Source organism: Gopherus evgoodei, chromosome 2 (assembly GCF_007399415.2).
Source record: "Gopherus evgoodei ecotype Sinaloan lineage chromosome 2, rGopEvg1_v1.p, whole genome shotgun sequence".
Lineage (NCBI taxonomy): Eukaryota > Metazoa > Chordata > Testudines > Testudinidae > Gopherus > Gopherus evgoodei.
In genome coordinates this window covers 56,077,806-56,102,256 of record NC_044323.1, presented here as the reverse complement: position 1 = coordinate 56,102,256, position 24,451 = coordinate 56,077,806, and the positions used below count along the sequence as shown (strand labels likewise).

Here is a 24,451-nt window from a genome sequence, read left to right as displayed (position 1 = left end):
TCTTATGTTCTTAATAATCCAAAGAATCAGGTATGACAAAAATATATGGTCCCAACAAAAAGTATCGTTAACTTGTTATTTGTGTTGAATATGCTCAAATTCAGCAGGAGGGAGCAGTAGATCAGAGCTTGGGCAGTTGCTTTGGCTACTGTTCTCCCTGCTGCCTCAAATTCTCCCTGGAACCACCTAGTTCATTGCATAGTTTCAGTGGGGCTATTTTTTGGTTTGCCTATATTTGTGTAAGGAGGGTGCTGGAGAGAATTCCTTCTCAGGCATTACAACAGTTTGAGAGTGTTGTACCCCCTAGCTTTGGAGCTAGGTATTTCTTAGAGAGAACCAAAACTCTTTGCTCCTTTTTTTTTTTTAATGATGCCTTTATTGGGTGATGATTAGAGTGATCCTCTTATTTTTCTGTTTGCAGAATTAAGTTCAAGAATAGAGCTATGTTTTAATCTTATTTTGAAAATACACCATTCTTTGCTTTGTAGCTTATTATTATCCAGATGGATACTGCAGGTAGTAAAATATGTGTCTTTTATAATCATTCCACAGTTGGCTAGATTCATATATTTTTCCACTTTTAAAAATAATTGTTGTACATGTAGAAATGATATACTGATTTTTTTTTAGTTACTGCCTGCATAGAGTTTTATGACTGAATTTGGACTGTGCTGTTAAATATTTTGACATGCAGTACATGAACACAATCTTTATTTTCTGAGCATATGTAGAACATAACCAAGATATAAATAATGTTACTTCAGTCAGCACTTCAACAGTTCAAATTAGTGTATTTTTTTAAATCTAATCTAATCTAGGTAGGTTCTTTTCTGTGCCCGTCACAGTGCTATTTTGGGGTCAGTAGATTTAGCAACCCCTCCTCCACCCTCCAAGAAAGTTTATCTAAATAATGGTGCTGTTAAGAACCATTAGATTATTCTCTTCATGGTCAAAACAATGTTGTGGGACATGAATGTTTTTACATTTTGTGAAAGTAGCTTTATAAAAAGGTAAATATATGATGATGATGGGCAATCACTCGTTACCAAGTATAATCATCTTCCATGGGAGTCATGGGTCCTCAGGTGGCTAATAAGGCCAATCCTTGAACCACAAATTCTATTGCAATGAGGGTAGATGTTTTCAGGCTCAGCTGGAGGCTGTTGACCATGACTGGAAGCCAGTCTCTCCTTCCTTCTGCATCTCTTGTCCTCTTCAGCTTGCTGGTGAGCAAGTTCAAAATGCAAGGGACTATCACGTAGGACTTCACTCAGTTTTAAGCGATCCTGGGCAAGTGTCTCCCAAGTGTCAATGTCAATATTACACTTTTTTAGGTTGTCCTTCAGTAATTCCTTATAACACTTCCATTTTCCTCTCACGTTATGGAACCCTTCTTTCAGCTGAGAGAACAAGATCTGTTTTGGGAGGCAGTGGTCTGGCATCCGGACAACGTGACCTGTCCAGCGGAATTGCTGATGGATGATCATTGCCTCGATACTGGTGGTCTTTGCCTCTTTCAGGACATTAATATTGGTGCGCCTTTCAAATGGGGTCTATAGGTTGTCCAAGTTTTGGACCCATACAACAGTGTTGGAAGGCTAACGGCTTGATAAACAAGAAGCTTGGTGTCTGTTCGAATGTCATGCTCTTCAAAAACCCTGTGCTGTAAACAAGAAAAAGCTACATTGGCACAGCTCAGGGGATGTTGAATTTCTGCATCAGTATCTGTCTTGGATGAAAGATGACTTCCAAGGTAGAGGAAATGATCGACATTCTTCAGTGCCACTCCGTTGATTTTGATAGATGGGGTATGTAATACCTCATTTGGAGAGGGCTAGCAGAGCACTTTAGTCTTCTTGATATTAAGAGTGAGACCAAGACATGTGTTAGTATCCTCAAACACATTCAGGATAGTTTGAAGATCTTTCTCAGAGTGGGCAAAGATTGTGTTGTCATCAGCATACTGAAGTACCACAATAGATGTTGTGGAGATCTTACTCTTGGCTTTCAGCCTGCTAAGCCTGAACAGCTTTCCGTCCATTCTTAAATGATTTCAACACCAGCTGTAAACTTCCCAGCAACTAGGTAAAGAATGATGGCAATAAAAACTGCAAACATGGTTGGAGTGATGACACAGCCCTGTTTTCTCCTGTTTGTACTCTGAAAAGTTCACTCTGGAAGCCAATGCAGCTCAGAACAGTCACTTTCATGTTATCATGAAGCAACGTTAGGACATTGATGTATTCATCAGGACATCCAGTCTTAGATAGTATAGTCCAGAAGGCATAGTGGTTCACTGAATCAAAGGCTTTAGTTAAATCAATAAAAGCCATGTATAGTGGTTGGTTTTGCTCCTGACATTTTTCTTGTAGCTGCTGTGCTGCGAAGATCATATCCACAGTTCCACAACATGGTCAGAAACCACTCTGTGACTCCAGTAAAATTTCTTCTGATAGGGGCAGAAGGTGAGTTACAAGGATCTGTGCCAGAACTTTGCCTGCAATAGCTAGGATAGAGATATGACAATAATTTCCACAATATGCTTTACCCCCTTTCTTGAAGAGGGTGACAATCAGGGCATCTTTCATTTCACTGGGTATCTCCTCCTTTATCCAGATTTTAAGGATAAGCAGGTAAAGCTGCCAAATTAGTTTTGGTCCACCATCTTTAAAGATTTCAGCAGGGATGCCATCTATACCTGCTGCCTTGTTGTTCTTCATCTACTTGGTGGCATTGTGTACCTCATACAAATTAGGAGGGTCTCTCAGCTCATCCCTAAATAGTCGTTGAGGGATTTGCTCAAGGACTTCATCTGCAACTATAGAATTACTGATCTTCAAAATGTTCTTTCCCCGAGAATTAATGGCTCGTTGTCCTTCAGAACTGTGGTTCCATCCTTGGACTGAAGAGGATTCATATCATGGCAAATTGGCCCATAAACAGCCTTGGTAGCACTAAAGAAACCACATGTATTATGGATATCCGCGAGATGCTGGAGTTCTTGCACTTTCTAAGCCCACCATTTGTTCTTGAGTTCTCTGGTTTTACGTTGGACTTCTGCCCTCGCCTTGGCATGGGCTTCTCTCTTTATATTACAATTTATGTCATTCTGCCAAGCATGAAATGCCATTCTCTTCTCATTAATGAGTTGCTCAATTACAGCATCATTCTCATCAAACCAGTCCTGATATTTTCTGGTTTGGTAACCTATGGTTTCATCACAGGCATTGATTACTGCTTTCAACTGGCTCCAGTGTTCCTCCATTTCTTCCGGAAACTCTGATGGGAGGTTTTCTTCTAGACTGCTTGGAAGTGGTCTCACTTAATAGGGTCCTTCAAATCTTGAGTCTTGCACCTGACCTGCTTCTTTTGCAGCCTCTATTTGGGAGTGATCTTAATTTTCATCGTGGATCGAATAAGGCGACGATCAGTGAGAAATACATCACTACGATCTGGGGCACGAACCATAATGTAGTCAAGGAAATGCCAGTGCTTTGATCGTGGGTGTCTCCAAGAGGTTTTGAACTTTTCCTTTTGTCGGAAGAGAGAGTTCGTAATAATTTCATGTTCAGCACACTTGGTCAGGAGCCGAATTCCATTTGCATTGCTTTTGCCAGCTCTTTCTTTTCCGATTGTTCCCTTCCGTAGGTCTGAGTCTCGTCCCACACATGCATTGAAATCCCCCAGAAGGATGATCTTGTTTTCTGTAGAGGTCTCTGATAAAATGGTTTCCTGCTGAGAATAAAAATCTTCCTTTACATTCTCATCAGCATTCAGTTTGGTGCATAGGTGCTCACAATAGTTGCCTATTGATTTTTGATGAGCTTCAATCTGAGTGTCATACACCACTCATTGATGCCAGCTGGTACCTCAGAGAGGCACCTTATGAGCTTGTTCTTTATAGCAAAGCCCACTCCATGCAATTGGGGGTTTCTTTACCTGCCGCATTCGCAGGTTTGGCTGATCGCAGCTCCCATTGCCCACGGTTCGCCATCCCAAGCCTATGGATTCGGCGGGAAGCGGCGGCCAGCACATCCCTCAGCCTGCTCTGCTTCCCACTGCTCCCATTGGCCTGGAACGGCGAACCACGGCCAGTGGGAGCCATGATCGGCTGAACCTGTGGGCACGGCAGGTAAAGAAACTGGCCTGGCCCGGCAGGGTGCTTACCCTGCCTGGCAAGCCACATGCCAGAGGTTGCCGACCCCTGTTCTAGCATCTGTCCAGAGCAGTGGACCCCAACCTTTTCCAGGTGGTGGGTGCCGGATGACAAGCCATCAAGGACTGTGGCTGGCAGACAAGCATCCAATGAAATGCTGCCAAGAAGCAGCAATGTCAAGAGGCATCGCTGCCGAAATGCTGCTGAAAATCAGTGGCATTTCGGTGGTGATGCTTCTTGATGATGCCGCTTTTTGGCGGCATTTCGGCGGTGACAGCTCTTGATGACGCGACAGCTCTTGATGATTTTCGCAGATGCTTGTCCACCGCCAGTACACAGGCGCACATAGATACCCCGGCAGGCACCATGGTGCCTGCGGGCACCATGTTGGGGACCACTGGTTCAGACCCTCTTTGCTGTCTGACACTCATTTGGTTCTATGTGCTTTGACATGCAGTAGAACTTGGAATAGTCCAAAATTCTGTGTACCAAATGATTTGAGATTAAGAGCAGTGAGACTCTAACTGTCGGTTAGAGCGCGCACACATTTGAAAAGGAAGTGACAGGTCATTGGGACCGAGAATGGGATTGGACTCAATTAGGTGATAAGGTTGGTTGACAAGGAGATTTCTGGTTGGTATATCTGAAGTTTTACTCCCTAGTCCTGCAATTTGTTGTATGTGGCAGACTCCTGCACAGAATCCAGTTGACTTCATTGGGGTTCCATGTGGATGGAGGGGTCCACTCATCTGGCTCTTTTTTCAGGTTCAGAACCTTAAAGTAGCAAACTGGTATAGCAACTTTAAAATGTTGGGAGGTGCTTCATTACGCTAATATTTTTACTAATAATTAAGTTTCTTGCTACAAGAATTTATTCATTTTTAATCCTAATCCAGGTGCTCAAAGTTTAATTTAAGAATGCATGCAAACAATATTTATGCATCTCTACAATTTCTTACAGAGTAAACTGGATCTCAGATATTGTGGTGGTGGTGTCTCTAGAGAACATTGAAACAATGAAGTCTATCATTAAAAAATATGGCCACAAACGAATTACGGTTGTAGAAGGTGGAATGACTCGCCACCGATCAATTTTCAATGGATTGAAAATCTTTCCAGAGAGCACGCTTTCCAGCTGTCCACTCCAGAAACCAGAAGTAGTGATTATCCATGATGCTGTGAGGCCGTTTGTCGAGGAAGATATTCTTCTTAAAGTGGTTTTGGCTGCTAAAGAACATGGGGTATGTACAGCACAACAACTGAACTCTGTAAAGCTCTTACATGGTACAAAGTAAAATAGGAACTGTATTAATACCTCAACATAGTACCATACATTTTAAGTGGAACAAATACAGGATCTAAGTTATGTAAGCAGGTCAGCTTGGGTGGATGTGCTTACAGGATAAGGGCCTTATTTGCCATACAGAATAATATATAACTAAGATATGGAATTAATATGCAACTTGTAAGGTAGGAAGTTACCAGCCTGATGAGAATGTACTGTGTATGCTTGATCCTGCTGGCCTTTATAATGCAAAATTCTGTTGACCGATACCTAGATACTCCAGTGATGCATACTTTATAGATATCTAGAAGAGAGAATAATGTTTTTGTGGCATAACAAAGAGCTTTGCTATTATACTTTTTCATCTCACCTTTCATCATGAATTCCTTAACAAAGTAAGTGGCAAAAGTTCTGTTCCTATTATATGACTTGATTTCCTTAAAACCCTTAAACAGGGGGAAGGGATAGCTCAGTGGTTTGAGCATTGGCCTGCTGAGCCCAGGGTTGTGAGTTCAGTCCTTTAGGGGGCCACTTGGGGATCTGGGGCAAAAATCAGTACTTGGTCCTGCTAGTGAATGCAGGGATCAGCATTTGCTGTTTTGTGTGGATACAATGAAATTGTGATCTTATTCTGATGGGAATCATTAAGCAATAAATGGTAGAGAAGTTAGCTAACAGTTAGTTAATGATCAGCTGCAAACCCTAAACACATCTGGTCATTAACTGCCAAGAAATGTCTGTTGTTGAGATCATTATTTCTTTGTTTTTCATTATAAAATAGGTTTTTGTGTTTGTTGTCTCAAGCTTTGTCTGATGCTGTTGTTACAGTTTTTGTTTGCAATACTTGTGTTTTCCTATTCACTAATCATTGGTACATTAAAAACAGGATATTTCTGAATGCTGTTAGGATTTATAGGAGACATCTTATAAATATCAGTTAAGTGGCATTAAAATATAACAGTTATTTTGAACTTAAACTGATGCACAGACAAAGCATGGGGGAAATGACCAGTAATTTGGTAAGTAATCTCAATGGAATTATTGGGGACTATGAGTGTGAGTAAGGTGACCAGGACTTGGTTTTGTATTTTTAAGGAAACTCTTAACATTATTATTCAGCAGTCATATAGTAAAACTTACTTTTCAGATGCATAATTGAATATATTAAAGTTCTATATTTTCTGCATTGCTACATAAAGTTCTACCTGTGAACACATTTTATTACCACTAGTTTGGGGGGCTGGGGTCCCCTCAAGTCCCCTCCAGGCTCCATTTCAGGTCTTTATGCCGTCTTTTTGTCCTTCCCCCAAGCAGGTTCTTGGCGCAAACGAACAAAAGAAGAATCTTCTCCCCTCTCTTCCCTTATGGGAGAGAGGAGTTGATGGGAAAGTAAAGAGCGGTAAAGGCAGCTTGGAACTCATGCAGTCTTCTTGGATCTATCCTTTGATCTTAGTCGAAATGGGGTCTACCTCCAGCCTCTCCTTGTGGGGTGTACTGCTCTGGGGCTGGGTCTTGCAGCTTCAGGAGTAGAGAGGATTATTGCTATCTCCCTTTCCACAAATCTATCTAAGGTAGGGTAGCGTCTTCCTGTTCAACACCTCTTTCTGTGGCAACTTTTCCCTTGAAGCCCCTCAAGTCCCCACCAGCCTTTTCAGGTGCCCCTCCCCATTGGAATTGAACAGGCCCAGAGAAGCTTGTTAGTCTCCTTTCTGTCACTGTGAGGGTGAGTGCCCCTGCATATATTGTTATGATTTGTTTCACTTGTGTACCATATACTTTAGTATGGGATTATTAGCATAGTGTAACCTTCTGAAATAACTGATTTTTACATGTTTTGTGGTTTAAGTGTTACACTTGGAGGAAATCAAAATGCATTTTTACATACCGCTATATTTAACTATCTTGGGTCATTGCTTTATTCTTTTGGTCACTGATTCTGAGAAGTGCTCAGTGATCTCAACTGCCATTGATTTCAGCACTTAGCAGGATCTGGACTTTTTCTTTACCAAATTAAGGTCCTAGACCTGCAACTCATTGCACATAGGTAGACTGCTATTTTCAGGTGGAGCCTCACTGACCTCACGTGCATAACAGATTGCAGGATCATAGTGTAAAACTCTAAATATTTGTATATTGTATAGGCAAAAAAATGTCTTGAACTGGAGTTGAGGAGAATAAATATCAGTAACTTAGTGGTTTTAAATAATATAATAATACAGTTGTTACAAGAACATAATTTAAAAAAATCACTCACCTAAGCAATTCAGAGTTCAGGTTAAACAAAACAGAAACCCAAATGTTTAAATCCTACAGTATCCAAATTGTGCATGAGACAGAATAGAAATTTTATAAAGGTGCTTATGAAAATCATACATTCTATAATTCTTCATTTTCTTGACCCTGATTACTTTACTTTACTTTTCTTCCTCCGCTGCTGGGATCAAGTACCATCAACACAGGAAAACATATACTTCATGAGTTGGGTGCATGTGATATTTTGGATACCTACACCCAGCTTGGGAAGTTGTAAAGTTTTATTGCTACCAGTCTTCCCCATTCTGGTGGCTGAAGACAAAACTGTCTTATGTTCAACCTGTTCCCTGCAGGGAACATTACGGTAGAAGGTCAACAGCATCAATACGTTTTTGTCTTTTCCACTGAGACAAGAAGAGGATGAGGCCTAATGCTTCAGACTCAGTGACGTGGAAATGGCAATGTCTCAGATCCTCACAAGGAGAGGGTCATTTTTTTTTGGAGTTTCCAAAAAGATCTTAGAGACTTCCCCTTACTGGGACTTCATTTCCTCAGGGAGTAGTTGATGAAAACCGTGTTGAAGCAGGTAGAAGGGCAAGGGCATTGAGAGCACTGCCGCAGGTGGGAAGGTTGGTGTAGTAGGTAGGGTATTGAACTGGAACTTAGGAGATCTGTGTTCTGTTCCTGATTTGCCACACACTTCCTTGGGCAAATCAACCCCAGGCCTCAGTTCCTCATGAGTAAAACAGGAAATGATAACTTTCCGATCTTAAAGGGCTGTTACGAGGATAAAATCTGTTTATAACTCTGAGGCACTTGGATACTAGAGTGACAGGAGTATATAGGGAATAAAATTCCCCTGGTGCCTGTCCACTTTGGGGAGTGGGGTAAAGGAGAAGAAGTCATGAAGCAGTAGCTGTATTTGGAACTATGGCAGTAGTGTATGGCAGGAGTGAGTTGTGGCATTTCTTAACCTGTAGGAGTGGGATGAGCCATCTGTTAAAATATGTATTATGAACATTACATAATGTAAGTGCTTCCCGAGAATATTTATGATTATAAATCCAAATACGTAGAGTTCCATAGCAATTGGCTTATATTTTGGTCGATGGTCTTCATTAGTAAGAAATGAAACAGGCTCTACTACTTTTGCTTTAGTGACAGTTTAGGAGCTGCACCAATTATTTGAGGACTTTTAAAGTCTGCTGGAGCCTTACATTCCAGTTGGCTTACCTGATTTGCTAGTAAATATATTTCCAGAAATGTTCCTGTCCAGTAGAGCTTCCAAGGTCTTTCAAATGTATCCAATTTGAAATTTCTAATACAAGCCACTTTTGAGATAGGTGATGACAAAAAGCACTAGAACTTTCCAAATATGATTGTCACTTTGTTCTTGAGTCTTATATCTCAACATAATTTTCCTAATCATCTGAAACTTGGGAAAATATTGCTTGCCGGCCACATTGCACGTGTCAAAATTTAAGTGGAAAAATAGTCTTCTGTAACAATTTTAGGGGGAAGGAGGCAAATGTGCATTACAATATAGTGGAAAATATGTCTCAGTCTTTGTTCTGGAGAGTCTGATCCCTTTAAATGAGCTTTAACCACCAAATGAAGTGATAACAGTGATTCATCACAGGGGTCCTTTCATGGTAAATTCTCCTTTTCTTCCTGAAAAATAATTTTCCATTGTAAATTAAAATGTCTTTGAAAATGAGCATCAATGATTATTCAGATCCTGATCACATAATTAACATAGTGTTTTTGTAAATCTGCTATTTTAACATAAGGTTCTTTCTAATTGTGATAGAAGCATGGGATTATTTATGTTGATGTGAACTTTCAGATAAGATTGATGTCGCAATGAGACTAGCATTTTTATTTTCTAAATGTGTTTGTGTTTACTTATCTGAAGGATATTTTTGGATCTATTTTGTTCTGTCATCTCTCAGACTCTTATTGTTTTGAATGTTTAAATTCCCACTTAATGCTAAAGGAAATAAACTCAGACACTTCATCTGCAACTGAGTAGTATTATGTTTGTAATCCAGTGAATGATTTTTTTTCCTTTCTGATTTTTTTCTAGGGTGATTATAGTATCTTGCTGCATAATTATTCCAAATAAGTTGGGTACGGGACAAAGGCAACCTTTATAAATGTTTTATTCACCAGTCAATGTGAACTGGTTTGTCTGATCATCCCCTGACAGGAGATAACCAATCCCCAATTTGCTACTGCTCTGGGCTAGCCCACGTAATCATCTGTTCCCCGTGTCTGACATAATCTTCCTTTTCTAATGTATATCCAATCTATTTTAGGTATTTATAAGTTGCTCCTTGGCTGTCTAGTGTCTTTTAATAGGCTGCAGGTTTAAAAGAAACAAAAGGAAGTATATTTTCACACAACACACAGTCAACCTGTGGAACTCTTTGCCAGAGGATGTTGTGAAAGCCAAGACTCTAACAGGGTTAAAAAAAGAACTACATAAGTTCATGGCTGTTAAGTCCATCAATGGCTATTAGCCAGGATGGGCAGGGATGTTTGCCAGAAACTGGAAATGGGCAACAGCGTGTGAATCACTTGAGGTACTGTTCATTCCTTCTGGGGCACCTGGCGTTGGCCACGGTCAGAAGACAGGTTACTGGGCTAGATGGACTTTTGATCTGACCCAGTATAGCCGTTCTTATGTTCTTTGTTTGGAGCAGCAAGGAAGAGGAGTTGTTTTGGCCCACTTTCATATACACTTCTACCCTGATATAACGCGACCCAATATAGCATGAATTCAGATATAACGCGGTAAAGCAATGCTCCAGGGGGGCAGGGCTGCACACTCTGGTGGATCAAAGCAAGTTCGATATAACGCGGTTTCACCTATAATGCAGTAAGATTTTTTGGCTCTCGAGGACAGCGTTATATTGGGGTAGAGATGTATTTAATTTCTGTATGTTTCTAAATATATGCCCCCTGACCAGGAACAAATGATAAAACAGCTACTTGATCTATTGGCATAGCTTCACTTAACTTAGTTGAGTTATGCCAGCAGAGAATTTGACTGAAGAAGCTCTTGGCTTCCCTTGCTACCTGTCAGCATAGAAGCATCTGAGGACCTGAAAGGACCTTCAAATTGTGTAACAGAAGCCTTTGTAATAGAAGTTGGCAAACTCCCCTAGTTGGGAATGGGGTGGGAAGTTATCTTCATCGAACAGCTACACTTCATTTTGAGGAAATCACTGGACAGCCATGGACTCTCCATCTCAAAATTGTCCTAGTTTGAGAATATCAGAGAGAAGTTACCCTCTCCTGTTCTCTCTTGTAATCATGTTCTTACCATATCTACAGGAGTCAACTCCTCAGTATTTCATAACAGATGTAATTATTTCCTCTTACATTATGTGTAAAAGCTTTTTCTGATACAAAATATGGCAGAAACATTAAATCAGTAATGCAATAAGGATAACACTACACCGTTGTTCATCTGCATACCATACAGATAGTGTAATTGCATGAAGTTTTATTGTTCTTAAAATGGCAATTGATCAAATAGGGGATTGCACTCCTTAATTCTACTTGTCAGACAAATAAATTACTTTATTACATTTACTAATCAGTTTGTTATTTGCCTGTAGGATTCAAAATGTTCAGCTTATCCCAAAATAATAAATGTTGTCTTAATAAATTAATTCTCTGAAACAATCCCCTTATTATGTAGCTTTGTAACCAATTAAATCCATTTATGTTTTGGGGGGGGCAATTTATAAGTAAAATGATATATTTCTAGAAACAAATTCTTCATTGCCAGTAAAAGCTGAGAATGGTAGAAGCTTAAGAAGGCAGCAATCCAAAGCTCCTAGCAATATTTTATTGCTGATTATTTTAAACAGTATCACCAAAAAATGTTTAAAATTAAAATAAAAGGAAAAACCTTTCAGTTCTATTATTGGAAAAATCTTATTACAGCGAGAAAGAGTCTCTCTTTGTCCCTCTGTCTGTAGTTAAATTTGCAACTAGATTTGATTATAAACCTGATTTTCATCCCTTCTCTAACTCAAAGTAGAAGGTTCATTCTCAGAATTAGAAGGTGGACTGTAATTAATTTAATGAATAGCTGTAGTTTTCAATAGTCTTCAAAGAAAAAATCCTTATGTTCATAATTAGCAAGAGTCTGAAGATAAGATGAATTTGTCAAAGAACAAGTTGAATCAATTGAAGGAAAAATGTATGCTGAGGGATGAATTTTCAGCAGCGGCCACCATGACGCACTGAAAAAACTAAGATTTGGGGAAAAATTATATGCTTAATAAAATGCTTGATGACAATTGTTGCTTTATATATAGGCAGCGGAAAAAGTTGGATCTCAGTACCTCATTGGATAGTATTTGTGTAGGGAGCCTACTCACACATCACTCAAAGAGCCCAGGTCTGTGGGAACTTCTACTGCGTACATTCTATGTAAAGACTCTTAATTAACCTCTGGTTTTCTGTCAGGCCCAAAGTGCAAAAAGATTGTTCCTTGCAGGAGAGGAGCAATGCTTCTGAGCACCTCCTAAGTTGCTGTGAAGTGACCACCTCCTTTTCTCCCCTTGTGGAACTTCACATGTGTACAGGAGAGGAGCTCCATTGCTCTGCACCTGAGGAAGTACACAGCACCATAGCATCTCTCCACTAACTCCCTAGAGCCTGATGCCATATTGACAATGAATGTGCCTCATGAATCAATTTTTTAAATTGACATGGCTGGGAAAATACTACTTAGCAAATAACTAATGAGACAATTAGTGGAAAAATGGTTGAACAATGTTTTTGACATTTTTTTCCTGCTGTTCAGTCAGCCTTAGAAGGAAGTTACATCCTTTTAATATTTATTAAGTGGAAAGTAAATGAACAGTATGTTATAATTCAGTCTCCTATCCTCTTGTACCTGCCTCTCCCCCCCAAAAAAGTAAAACCACAAAACTCTTTTATTCTTTTAAATGGAAGGCCTTTAGGAAAAAGTGGAGTGGCTTCAGAGAGAGTTTTCACTCCTGACTAATAGGCTTAGCCTTTGGAATAGTGGTGCCAGGTAAATTGTCCAAGCCCTGCACTTAGGCATGTGTTCAATGCATGTGGCTTGGTTCCTTTCTTACTGCCCCCTTGCTCCTGGAGGTAGTAAGATGCCCATATCGGTAGGAAATTACTATTTCACAGAGTTGGCTCATCTGGGCTTGCCAGAGCATTTGAGGAATGGAGTCAAGGCTATGCCCTTTCACTTCTACTTCCTGTTTGTGTGGCTGGGGAAATACTGTGTTGCAGATCCCCTCCTTACTCTTCTGCACCCAGTGGGGGAGGCCATGCAGGGACCTAGTGGGGTTTTATACCCCTGTGTGGCAGCATAGGTCATACCAATGTGTAATAATTGCTGTCAGTTATTTAGTTGGTGATAGTGACCACTTTAAATAGTAGCTCATGATGGCTTGACTATACTTCTGGATACAGTGTGTGTTTAGTGAGTGGAACAAGGATAATAAAATAATTTGTAAATTCTTCTGCTGTATTCTGTCTTGTGCAAGGGCAGATTTAGGGCTCCTTCTGGAACCATTAAAGTAGGCTCCAGGGACCAGCTGAAAGTTTCTCTGAAGTTTGTCGTTTTATCAACAGGTGCAACTCCATTGTTCAAGAGTTTATCAGCTTTAGGGCTTGAAATTGCCTTCGGATCTGCATAGCATCTCATTCTGTCTCATAAAAATGAGCTGCTGCGTTTGTACAAAAATGAGTAGTAGGTCATTTCCTGAAAGTCAAACCAATAGATTTTATGTACAGTATTAGAGTGTAGAATCAAGCCTTTCTTTGGTTTTTATACGTAGATCTCCCATAAATAAGGTTGTGTATACAGGGGAGAGGTGAGTAGGAATTAGGATAGGCCTGATGAAAGTGGTCTCTCCAATTCCATGTGCATAGAGTATGTGCACAGAACTCACACAGTGTGTGTTGACGCAGGCAGTTAGGAGAAAGAAGCGGAGAGGAGAAAGGCAATGAGAATCTACAAAGAGAAGAGACAAGAAGGGTATGAGAAGAGGCCGTGAGACTTCAGAAGATGAAGAGACAGCTGATGATATTCACAGAGCTGCTTAAAAGCATTAGAACACCCTTCTGTTCCAAGCCCCTGTTTAGGATGGGAGTCAAACTGGAGAGTCCATGATAAGGTAGGAAACTCAGGATTGTATAGAGATGAAGGAAGTGCTTCTGTTTTTTCCCCTATTGTATAGAATCTGGGCTTTTGGAAACTGTAACTGCAAACAGGTGCAAGACTGGGTCAAGAACAGATCTGAAGATGTGAAACAATAAGTGTAGAAAGCTGTTCCCAAGAGAGAAAAGAATACTCCATGATAGGGCAGGGATCTCTGTGTATGAAATGGCTTTTTGAGGGTTTTTTCTGATGTCTTCTAAAATTAGATTTTATGCTAATTGCCAACCACAGTCGACTCACTTGAAAGAATAACATGAAAGATAGAAAATGCCCAAATTACTAGGTGATATTTAGCATTCCAGCCATATCATTCCTGGTGGTTGTTTGATCCTCCTTTGCCTGCACTGGTATCCTCAGGCCCTCTTTGGATGCTGCTCATCTGAAAAATTGGTTTTGTGGTTTACACGCACATATTCTTTTTCACTCAGAAAGCAACAAAGAGTCCTGTGGCACCTTATAGACTAACAAACGTATTGGAACATTATCTCTTTCACTCACTCTCTCTCCTTTCCTTGCCTTTTTTGAATGCAGTTTCCATTTTCTTTGAAAACCCGTTGTCACAGACGCAGCTCACCAGACTGCTGTGAGGTGATCCAGTCATTGAATCCTTGGGTTTTAAGCTTCTGGCATCTGAACAGATCATAGTTACTGTTCCTGTTTTAGGATCCTTAAGTACACTCTCCAAGTGTCTCTGGGTGCAGATCCCCCATGCAGCACCTTGTACTGACAGCTGCAGCCATATGGTCTTCTGCATGGAGACTTGGAACAATGCTGACACTTCCCCCTCTGCCTAGAGTTGCCAACTGTGACTGAAGCTATTCTGGGAGATTTTTTCCCCCAACATGATGTAATGTCATTTTCTTTAAATATCCTGTTAAAATCTCCTGGATTGCTTTCAACAGTCACTGGGAGATCAATGCCAATTCTGGGACACTCCAGGCCAATCCTGGAGGATTGGCAACTCTACCTCTTCCCCTCCTGCTCCCCTGGTAGCTTAAACAACCCAAAAGTGTTAGCCTTCTGATTCCTCCCCAGCTCACCCTTAAGATAGGAGGAATAGAGAGCATGAACAAAGAGACAGATGACCAAAGCAAAAGGTTATAAATGGACTCTCAGGGCTTGTCTACACTTACAGTTTTTCAGCGCTGGTAGTTACAGCTGTGTTCGTACAGCTGTGTAGGGCCAGCACTGCAGAGTGGCCACACTTACAGCAACCAGCGCTGCAGTGTGGCCACATTTACAGCACTTGCAGCGCTGTTGGGAGTGGTGCATTGTGGGCAGCTATCCCACAGATCACCTCGTCCCATTTCGGCGCTGTGGCTTGTGGGAAGGGGACGGAAGGGTGAGGGTAAGAATTATAGTTATCAGGGCTGGTAGGTGATCGTACAGGTGTTGGGGCAGCTGGGGATAATAAGGAACTGGCTGCTGGAGAAAGTTGTTTTGTGGAAATACTGGGGAACAAGAAAGAGGGCTTTGGGAGGGCTGTGGGTTACAACGGTACATATTTGTCTGCATGGCTATGAGAGACTCGAAAGACTCAGTTTGGCGAGCCAGGAGGCTTATCATCTGCTTTGTGGTTTTTTTGGCAGACAATTCCTTTCTCCTGCTTTCTGTTTGCCTCCATTCATGTACACTCTGTCTCCATTCATACATTTTCTCTCTCCATTCCTGTGTCTTCCTACTTTCTCTGTTGTAGTGACTCATAACAGATTTGATCAATTCCTCTTTTGATTTTCTGGGATTCCTTCTCAAGTTCTGCAACCAACGTGAGGCCGGTGATCCGGCTGCAGTAGTCAAGGTCACTATAAAAAAGAGAGATAGAACCATGTAATACACAGAGGCTACATTGTTTATTATCACACAGTGAAGGACTTTTTAGACTTTTGGTAGCATCCTTCTCACATACCTCACATAACACAGAGAGGGCAGGGAAGCTAAAAGTCATGGCGAGCAATGGGGTGAGTGGTTTTCCCCCGATTTCCCCTTGGGAGTGGGAATTGACGAATGGGTCACTGGGGTTTATCTGCAATGGGTACAGGAGGTAGCTGGTGTCCTGAAGAGGGGACAGTAGTGAACAGGAAGGTGGTGAGCTGCGTGGGGGGGGGGGGGTTGGGCTTTGGTCCACGTTCACGCCGTCCTGCTGGTGAGGGGTGGGGGGAGAAGCACCGCGGTGCTGGATGCCTGCTTGGAGGGGGGTGCATAACACCGGTGCACACCGCATGGATGCCTACGTGCTGGGGGGGGGAGGTGAACACCGGAGCGCACCGCGGTGCTGGATGCCTGCTTGGAGGGGGGGTGCATAACACCGGAGCACACCACGTGGATGCCTACGTGCTGGGAGTGGGGGGTGGTTAACAACAGAGCGCAGTGGGCTGGGGAAACGTGAACCTGGCGCCCTGCACTCAAGTATCCCTAAATTCTCAACAGGGTTTCCTACTGCCAGACATATCACTGCTGCGTGTTACCTGAGAAGAGAGGGAGGGTCTTCTACAGGAATGTGGATACCGCCCTGGCCCCTATGCAGCTTGCCTGTGTGCAGCCATGGTCCCCCCACCCCTCGCTGCACAGTGGATCGGACGAGTTAGCCTGACCGGGACAGGGACCACGGTGGCTCTCCCGATCAACTTGAGAAAGCAAATTGCAAACGCTCTTGCTGCAACTTTTCAAGAGATATTACCGAGGCAGATTACAGAGACGTGATAGAGCAAATCAATGGGCTATTCCACATTTAGGCATGCATGCAGGCAGCCATACCCAAAACCCTCCTCTCCCAAAACATAAAAATCTACTTACCCCAAGCACGATCCTCAGTTTCTTCCTCACCATCAACTTCCTGCTGCAGCGACTGGCTAGCCTCCTCCTGGCTTGAGAAGAGCTCCTGGCTGCCTGTGTACTGGGACTCCGGGGTGTCTCCCTCCACGCCAGTAGCCTCACTGTCGCCGTCCTCTACAACCTCCCCCACTTCTCCCTGCTCTGAACTCTCCATCGTGCTCCTAGGATTGGCAGTGGGGTCACACCCAAGTATGGCATCCAGCTCCTGGTAAAAACGGCAGGTCATGGGGGCAGCTCCTGAGCGGCGATTTCCCTCACGAGCTTTGCAGTAAGCACTCCTCAGCTCTTTAATTTTGACCCTGCACTGCAACGCGTCCCGTTCATGGCCCCTTCTCATCAAGGACTGCGATATCTGCCCATAGGTATCATAATTTCTCCTTCTGGAGCGCAGCTGTGCTTGCACAGCCTCCTCTCCCCAAACACTTATGATGTCCTGCAGCTCTGCATTGGTCCATGCTGGGGCACGTTTGGTGTGTGGAGGCATGGTCGCTGAGTGATTGATTGATTGATTGATTAATTGCACTCCACACCTGGCTGAGCAAACAGGAAGGGGATTTTTAAAATTCCCGGGGCATTTAAAGGAGGGGTCAGGTGAGCCCAGGGCAGTGGAGTTTGCATGATTACCAGAGAGGCTTCTAAGGTATGCTGGGATACCTGCTTATGCCACGGAGGTCAAGAAAAATGCTGGTGGGTGTCTACACTTGCTGACCAGCGCTGGATTACCAGCGCTGGATCCTCTACACCCGAGGCTCGACCGGGTGTACAGCCAGCGCTGCAACCAGGGAGTTGCAGTGTTGCCCGTGCTGTGCAAGTGTGTACACATCCTAAGTTGCAGCGTTGTAACCCCCTCACCAGCGCTGCAACTCTGTAGTGTAGACAAGGCCTCAGAGAGACACCCAGAAAGTTCTCCCAGCTGGAGCAAACTCCCTTAGCATAGCTATTGTCAGGTAAAAGCAGAACTGTTAAAGTTAAGTACTCCCCATTGTCCTCAGCCTGGTGTGTACCTGTTGTAGGCCCTGCCAGCAATGGTGGATTCCACATTTACATAGGGTATTAAGTGATAGCAATTTTCATAGTAACAACTTCATAATATCAAGCAGAATTTATAAGTTGTACAGACAGCTGTCTCCACCCCTCATCTTCACACCCTTATTAGTGCTTTTCTCAGATTAAACATTCAGAATCTGTTGTATTTTAGAATAAATTATAGTGCTATTTACTGGCATTTTACAGGGAGAGATAATAAGAAATGTTAGTTTTTATTCTTATAACTTTAATATATAACTATGTACAAGAAGAAAGGTAAGGAAACTCAATTAAGGATCATCAATTTCTGCTAGTCTTCTTAATTCCCAGCTTGTCAGAACCCACATTAGTTCTGACATCTCTTGATATAGGTGTCCTTTCCTCAATTACTCAATTCAGTATAATGCAGTGATAAAGGTGACCTCATTAAAAGAGTTATGGTGTCATAAATATACATTACATTTGTTTAAGCCATCCTATCAGCTGGGTAGTATTGGATCAAAGTGTATAAGTTTCTGATTAAACAGACCTCTTCTGCAGTTAGGAATAAACACAGTTATAACTTCTTCCTTCCTGATGTTGGTTTAAGATTCACATATGTCCAGTTTCAGTGAGTTCCACCATTGTCCTTACCCAGCTGGGTAAACAGACTTTAAGGAAATTAAGTACATTTTAGCATACAAACCATTCGCCTACTGTTCAAAACTCCACATGTTCTAGTGGACTCTATCTTTGTCTGACTAAAGGGTATGTTTATTGTCTTTCTTGGAGCACACTCAATGTTTCAAACCAGTTTCATGCCATTTTTTCTAATAATCCAATCCCTGGGTTCTACATTAATAGATAAAAGTGGTCAATACACATACATCAGGTAAAACTAGAATTGGACATGCCACACTGTTCCATAAAATTCTGAAATTAACAGTGACTCTTCCAGTCATTAATGTGAATAACTGATATTCTGCTCTATGTCTCAAATTAAATTTCAGTTAGAAACTCACATATTTAACAGAGGGCAATTAAGATTTTTCTTCCATTTTTAAAATAAAAATAAAGCTTGTGGCTCCTCTCAATCAAATCTTTACTAAAACTGAATCCTTAACCTGGTGTTAGACTTCTCTGCAGGGAAAAGAATATGTAGAGCAGGGAAAACTTTTCAGCCAGCACTTTTTGACTAAACATACAGATTCAGCAAAACTGAAGTGTGTTGCTAATTTGTATTGGTTTCACTGAATTGTTCATATCTGAAGGAAAAGGGAGGGAGCAAAAGTAATTTCCAGGAAAAAGTCAGAAGTTTCATCTTGATGTTTTTGAAACAAAATGTTTAGAATTTTGTTTCAAAATGACTGTTTAAAAAAAATCTTCAATTTTATTTAGAAAATTGAAAAGGGGAGGGATAGCTCAGTGGGTTTGAGCATTGGCCTGCTAAACCCAGGGTTGTGAATTCAGTCCTTAAGGGGGCCATTTAGGGATCTGTGGCAAAAATCTGTCTGGGGATTGGCCCTGCTTTGAGCAGGGGGTTGGATAAGATGACCTCCTGAGGTCCCTTCTAACCCTGATATTCTATGAAACCCTGATATTCTATGACACATTTCATTTTGGATTGAATTAATTGTTTAGTTTGACCTGAAGCAATTAAAAAAATTCAGAACTGCCAGCAAACCAAAAAATGAGTTATTTGCACAGCTCTAATCTTCTGTTCCATACCAGCTGCTGCAGTCTTAGGGTTGTAGTAGCCCCAGCAGCTGGTGCACTTCAAGGAGGAGAGTGGCTGGGAGAATTAGTGCAGTCATATCTTCTACCTGAACCATATTCCCTTACCTCACCTATACACTGGGGTACATGGAGCCGCAATAGCGCAAGAGCTTCAGTAGGATTCCCAAAATCATGCTCTTCTACTTTTCTGAAGTGGAACTGTGCCATTTCTGCTTGGTCATGGTCTTGAGTCTGCAGATGAAGTAGAATGTTACCCTTAATAACAACTAATAACAACTGGACAGAATTTGGGGAAAGTGCTTTTAAGAAAAAGAAGCATAAAATATGATACAGTGAGACCCGATATCTTAAATTACTGTAAACCAACCAGCTGTGTGTAATAAAGTGATTAAAGGTGTTCTTCCAAAGCTAGTTATAGGACTCTGTTTCATTAATAGATTCTCCATTTCAGATTCACAAACGCAGAAGGTTTAAAAGGAATAGTCCATTAAATATGTGAAATATTTTAATCTTATAATTACCAGTGCTTGGTTTAGCTTTGAAGATGCTATTCTATAAATTTGGAGTAAGCAGTCATTCACTGAAGACAGCCCTGCTAACTGGAATAGTAATTACTGTATGTAGCTGAAGCATGTTGATTACTACAGATATAATTATCTTGAGTGCAGATGTCTGAATAGATGTGCATGTTTTTACCTGTGTCATGCATAGATCCACAGGTATTGCTTTCATTTCTGTTTTTGAAAGTGTATGTAGCTGTGAATGCCCGCCATTGCAAGTCATTTGCTTTGTGTAAAAGAATATTTTCCATATATTAACATGTGGAAACAGTTTGATAAATTAGGTTGAGAAGAAATTAATCAGTGATTTTGAGCAGTTTCATCTGGCTCATATCCTGAACTAATTTAGGCTAAATCCCAAAGAGACAGAAGTATTTGACAATTTGCAAATAATCTTTCACCCAATCAAAAATTTTACTACAGCTTTGTAAATTGTTGGATATCTATCTAGCCCATCTACATTCATGCATGTTATTAATCTGAGCTGTTTATTTGAACAGCACTTTTATGTGACTCTTATATTCACTGAAGACTAAAATAAAGTCACTTGCGTTTCTCCTAATTAAGCTTTTTTTAAGCTTAGTGGACATACTGGGCCAAATTCATCCTCAGTACTGTTCCACTGACTTCAGTGATATTGCACCATGAATTTACAGTAACTCCTCACTTAAAGTTGTCCCAGTTAATGGTTCGTTGTTACGTTGCTGATCAATTAGGGAACATGCTCATTTAAAGTTGTGTAATGCTCCTTTCTAACATCGTTTGGCATCCGCCTGCTTTGTCTACTGCTTGCAGGAAGAGCAGCCCCTTGCAGCTAGCAGGTGGGGGCTTGGAACCCAGGGTGGACCGGCAGCCCTCTATCAGCTCCCTGCTCCCCTAAGTTCCCTGTGCAGCAGCTGCCTGCAGTTCAGCTGTGTTCCTCCCTTCACTGCCGTATGCTGCTCCTGCCCTCTGCCTTGGAGCTGCTCCCTGAGACTCCTGCTTTCCATGCGGGGGTGGAGGGAGGGAGGGAAGAGGGGGGCTTATATCAGGGTGTCCCCTCTGCCCCGCTCCTACACCCCGCTTACCCCATCTTCCATAGAGCAGTGCTCAGGATGCAGGGAGCTTGCAGCAGCTGTGGTCTCAGCAAGCTGATCCAATTAACAAGGCAGTGTACTTATGAAAAATGCGCATATCTCCCTCCATTCCTGCTTCCTTGCAGAGTGAGAGGGTTAACCCTTGGGGGCTCAGGCCATTGCTAGTTCATCATTTAGCAGTAAGGGAAATATCCCACTCTCTGACTCCTCCACCTCAACCAGGCTTCACAATCATCATCACTGTGTACCAGTATTAAATTGTTTGTTTAAAACATACTGTGTGTTTGTGTATGTGTGTGTGTATATATATAGATAGATAATATAGTCTTTTGTCTGGTGACAAAAATTTCCCTGGAACCTAACTCCCTCATTTACCTTAATTCTTATGGGGAAATTGGATTCACTTAACATTGTTTCACTTAAAGTCGCATTTTTCAGGAATATAACTACAACGTTAAGTGAGGAGTTACTGTATTTGTCTTGTGTCTGACTGTCCCAACTGATTTCAGTATAAAGCTTCAAAGAGATTATCTCATTTTAAGTAATTTAAATATACTTCTAAATTCTGGGTCTGCATGTATGAAGACAGAAAGTTTATTTCTTTTTAAGACAATGTAATACAAAATTTTCAGAACTCTGTTTCCATGCTACAGCACTTGTCAGAGCAGAGAATAACTCTCTGATTAAAGAAATCCAGCATGTTCTGCTAAAAATGTTAATATTAAGATATGTTAACACTAAGAAATGTAGAGATGGTTAAAGTTTTCCTGTTCATAGACTTACGGTCAGAAGGGACCATTGTGATCATTTAGTCTGACCTCCTGTGCAATGCAGGACACAGAATCTCACCCATCCACTCCTGTAACAAACTCCTAACCTATGTCTGAGTTATTGAAGTCCTCAAATCGTGGTTAAAAGACCTCCAAAGTGCAGAGAATCCTCCAGCAAGTGACCCATGCCCCACACTGCAGAGGAAGGTGAAAAATCTCCAGGGCCTCTGCCAATCTGCCCTGGAGGAAGATTCCTTCCTGACCAAGAGTTGTTAGTCTATCCTACACATACCTGTCTAAATTTAGCTCTTGCTTCCTTTTCCTTCATTCTTCCATGTGCAACTAGATAGTCAAATACCTCTCCCCCTGTTGTTAAATTGTCATTCATGGCCTTGGTATACATGAATCTGACATCAGACCTACTCTGTGTATTACAAATCTGAAACTCATCTATTAACATAGATTTATGGATTCCAAGGCCAGAAGGCACCTTTGTGATCATCTAGTTTGACCTTCCCTATAAGACATGCCATAGAACTTCTCCAAAATAATTCCTGGAGCAGCTGTTTTGGCAAAACATCCAATCTGGATTTTAAAATGATCAGTGACGAAGAATCTACCGCAACCCTTGGTAAATTTGTTCCAAAGGTTAATTACTTTCCCTGTTAAAAATGTGCACCTTATTTCTAGTCTGAATTTGTGTAATTCAGACAACTTCTGGCCATTGAATCATGTTATACTTTGGTAGATTGCAGAGCCTATTATTAAATGTTAAAATATTATTAAAATATATATAAGATATGCTTTGGGTTGGTTGATCTAGCCGAGGGAGATTTAAGATGGAAGGAGAATGAGTGCTAGGAGATAGGAAGCTAGATAGTAGAGTGGAAACAATTGCTAGCAGGAAAAAGGAGAGGAGGGATGTCAGAATAGACAATCAGAAGAGTCCTCACTTTAGTGTCTGATGCTGCAAACTAACAGGCCTAAATGGCCTGTGAGCCACCTATCTAAGGCCCCAATACAACTAGCTGATTTGTACAGGTGGACTTCAGTGGGACTCTGCATGGGCATCTGTGGTCCACTTACAGAATCAAGGCCTAAGATACTGCCTCTCTTCTGAGGCCAAGCTGCTGCAGCTGTCAGGCTTGGATTAAACAGTGTGCACTTGCTCCGGGCTCCCATCTCAGGAAGACCTATAATCACTGACAAAAAAACAAAATAAAACCTTAGTGGTGCTGCAATCCCTAGCACCAGATTGTAATACCACTCACTCAGATTTGGCCCAGCTGCCCCTCTATCATGATGGATGGGCAGATGGGCCAAACCTGAGCAATGTAGGGCCCTATGAGTGCAGGGCAGGTGATAGGGTAAAGTGGAGGTGGGCAGCCAGGATTGGGAGGAGCCACCCTAGCCCAGGATGGGAATGAAGAATTGAACTGAACTGAGCTGAGCTGAGCTTGGGTGGGTGGGGAGGGCAGGTTGCCAGTGAGTGGTCAGGAAGGTCCTCGGGGTAGGGAGGGGGATTGGGGAAAGTTGTTGTTGGGCTGTGTGGTGAGTGGGGAGTATTGAGGGGTTGGGAGTTGAGGAGCTGGTGAAGAATGTGGTGTTGAGGTTTACAGGGTGAGTTGTGAGAGCTGTGGGGGCATTAGGGATGGTGGGGTTGGGGACCAGGATGTTCAGGGTTAGTGGGGGATTTGTGGAACTGTGGCCAATGAGTTGAGGTGTTGGGGGCTGCAGTGAGCAGGGTGTATGTCTGGGCGCTGGATTGTGTGTGTGGGCTGTCAGGATAATTGGGGGTGGTGGAGAGTTTTTGAGGCATATGTGAGGTGGAGGGATATTCGGAGGTCTGTGTGGGGTGGAATATATATGGGTCGTAGATGCTTTAAAGAGGGTGTCGGGGCAGTCTCTTTAAAGCATTGTGCACAGTGCCCCCCCCCAAATTCTTTATTCTGGCAGTTGGTGTCTTCTCTTAGGGCTTTGTGCCTTTGGAATTCACTCCTTCCTTGGTCCATATCACTCAAAGTTGTTAACCTTCAGGATGTGCTGAAAGGTTCCATTTTTACTCTGGCTATGAGGAAGGGACAGATTTGTGAGGCAGGGTAGTAGAGAGGACTCTGGCAGTTTGGATGTTATGTTTTTGTTTTGATTTTTGGGGGGGGGGGTTTGGATAACTTGCTCTGGCTAGGGTATATTTTTCTGAGACCAGCTATGTCTGGGAATCTATGTTTAATGTGTACAGAGTGCAGAGGGCACCCACAGCCTGAGATGGATGGCTGATATCTCTCTCTCTTTAAAAATTTTTTGGTAGTATACATCCAAATAAATAAAATAATACCTATTTAAAGTAGCTGCTCATACAGGTAAGCAAACCAGGCTATTAGTTGTAGATTCATTCTTTTTTTAAAATGTATGGCTTTTCAATATGTATATTTTATAAAAATATAAGTTATTTTGCATTATGTTACAAATTCCTTTCCTTTCTTTTGTATCACTTTCTTACTATATGGTGTTGTTGTTATTGCTCAAGACCATTATAGTATATAGATCTTGTGGA

At 41.8% G+C, this 24,451-nt stretch overlaps 1 protein-coding gene across 4 annotated transcripts in view; it reads left to right on the top strand.

Annotated features, from left to right (window-relative positions):
* Positions 1-24,451, top strand: part of CRPPA (CDP-L-ribitol pyrophosphorylase A) — a 207,274-nt gene that overhangs the window by 12,826 nt on the left and 169,997 nt on the right. For all 4 annotated transcript variants that reach the window (XM_030550699.1, XM_030550697.1, XM_030550696.1 and 1 more), the window contains exon 2: positions 5,118-5,397. In XM_030550699.1, the coding sequence (XP_030406559.1) occupies positions 5,118-5,397 (280 nt within the window). The remainder of the gene's footprint in view (positions 1-5,117; positions 5,398-24,451) is intronic.